Here is a 1,725-nt window from a genome sequence, read left to right as displayed (position 1 = left end):
TGACATCTGGCACTGGGCTCAAGTAAGCTCGCTGCCAATGAGATGATACTTATCTGAAATAACTCGACTCTAGCCCGCACAAAACGAAGCTAGCTTTGAAATTCTAGCAACGATACGAAAGAAGGGTGGCTATTAAGTGCCGTCACATAGGCATCAATGGCTTACTCTTTGTAGAGTCTACATCAGACAGACTGGAGTTCCTAGAACTCAGTGCCTTATAGAGAGATATAGGTGGTTGACTTACTCCTTCTACTACCTATACCAAAGGCTACTGTATCTCGGGACCCGCATCGAATGTCTGCCAACTGCCCTTGGACGTAGGGCCCTGACGGACGGTATCGCCTCAGCATGGTCTTTGTTCCAATAGTCTGCCATGTTGATTATGAAATACTGCATTAAGAATAGCAGGCATCATTCCATTATCAGCAATCGCCGATAGATCTGTCATGACTACCAAATCCCTTTATTACGAACTAAAATTTGGGGATACAGAAGCAAGCATGGCAAAACTTCGGGAATATATCGTATTACATGTGATACTTGTACGGGAAGGCCCATTGTTACAAGATGAGTTTATACTGGGCGGAGGCGTGTAACGACCTACTTGGCAGTGATTTCCCCAGGGCCTTATAACAGATACCTGCGTTTCGAAGAGAGAGTGTGAGATATGAAGTGCTGATAAATATTCGCGAGTCTGGACACGGAAGCGAGAATCAAGAACAGCTTTGGGGTCTCCATCCCCTCCAATAGGGCAGCTGCAGGAAGCATGATGGCCCCAGGCCTCATTCCTAATGAACTCTTTCACCTGCTCTGTAGAAGCCAAGTGACGGCCAGGCGACGCTTCTTCAAGGGGTCCAGTGACAACCGGTAGGACATCGTCCATTATGCGTCGTGCGAAGTCGAGGCCTTCGGCAATGGCACCCAGATCCCGCTCAGCTACCTGAGTCTCGTCTGGAGTCGTAGTGAAGTAATTGAAATTAATATCTGGCACGTCTCGAGGGTCGGCTGAGGTGAGCATGACAGTTCCGTCCAGGTTATGCGTGTGAGCCTTGAGTACGGCCCACGTGAAGTGTCCCTTGTCCGAAGTGGCGAGTTCTGAATACCCAGGAAAGTAACCCCGGAAGAATGCAGGGCCACCGAAGATGAAGAGATCAGGGTCAGCATCGGCCAGACTGGACTTCTTCACCATGCCAACGGTGAGTCCATTTGATAGGTAGGGACCGCGGCGGTGTTTCCACTCTTCAAGGCACGGGTCTCCAGGCTTCCCGTACGTGCACTTTTCTATGATTGGGAAATCACCTTGTATTTTAGTTACGACGGGAATCTCGTAGCGGTCCTGGAGATTGGTGCCAACGCCCTGCATATCTTTGACGACACGAATCCCAAACCTCTCCAACTCGCCTTTTGGACCTACACCGCTCAACTTCAGGATCTGTGGTGTGCCGAAAGCCCCAGCCGCAAGGATGACCTCCCGAGAAACGAGGGCGCGATGCTTGGTGCCGATGGTGGATGAAGTTGACCGAGGATCGGCCTTATACAGACTCTCGCCTTCGAGAAACTCTACACCAATTGCCCTCGGAGTGGTGTTGGCGCCAGAATTCTCATCGAAAAGCACACGGGTAGCAAGGCAGCCTGTCCTGATTTCCAGCGGATACTTCTCGGCAGTATCTACAAGAAAATCACGAGGGCTGCTTCGCTTTCCGTGACTCGTGGCCAGGGGGAGTT

At 50.7% G+C, this 1,725-nt stretch overlaps 1 protein-coding gene across 1 annotated transcript; it reads right to left on the bottom strand.

The window, feature by feature from the left end:
• Positions 1 to 268: 268 nt before the first annotated feature.
• TGAM01_v211167 (hypothetical protein) lies at positions 269 to 1,666 on the bottom strand (the record flags this gene model as incomplete). The annotated part of the gene is made up of 2 exons (XM_024551010.1): positions 269 to 325; positions 641 to 1,666. Coding segments are annotated over 2 exons (1,083 nt in total), but the record flags the coding sequence as incomplete, so codon positions are not given.
• Between the last annotated feature and the right edge of the window lie 59 nt (positions 1,667 to 1,725).

Source organism: Trichoderma gamsii (assembly GCF_001481775.2).
Source record: "Trichoderma gamsii strain T6085 chromosome Unknown Scaffold_139.2, whole genome shotgun sequence".
NCBI classification, from domain to species: Eukaryota; Fungi; Ascomycota; class Sordariomycetes; order Hypocreales; family Hypocreaceae; genus Trichoderma; species Trichoderma gamsii.
Note: the sequence above shows the minus strand (reverse complement) of the source record. Positions and strands in the feature narration are given on the sequence as shown.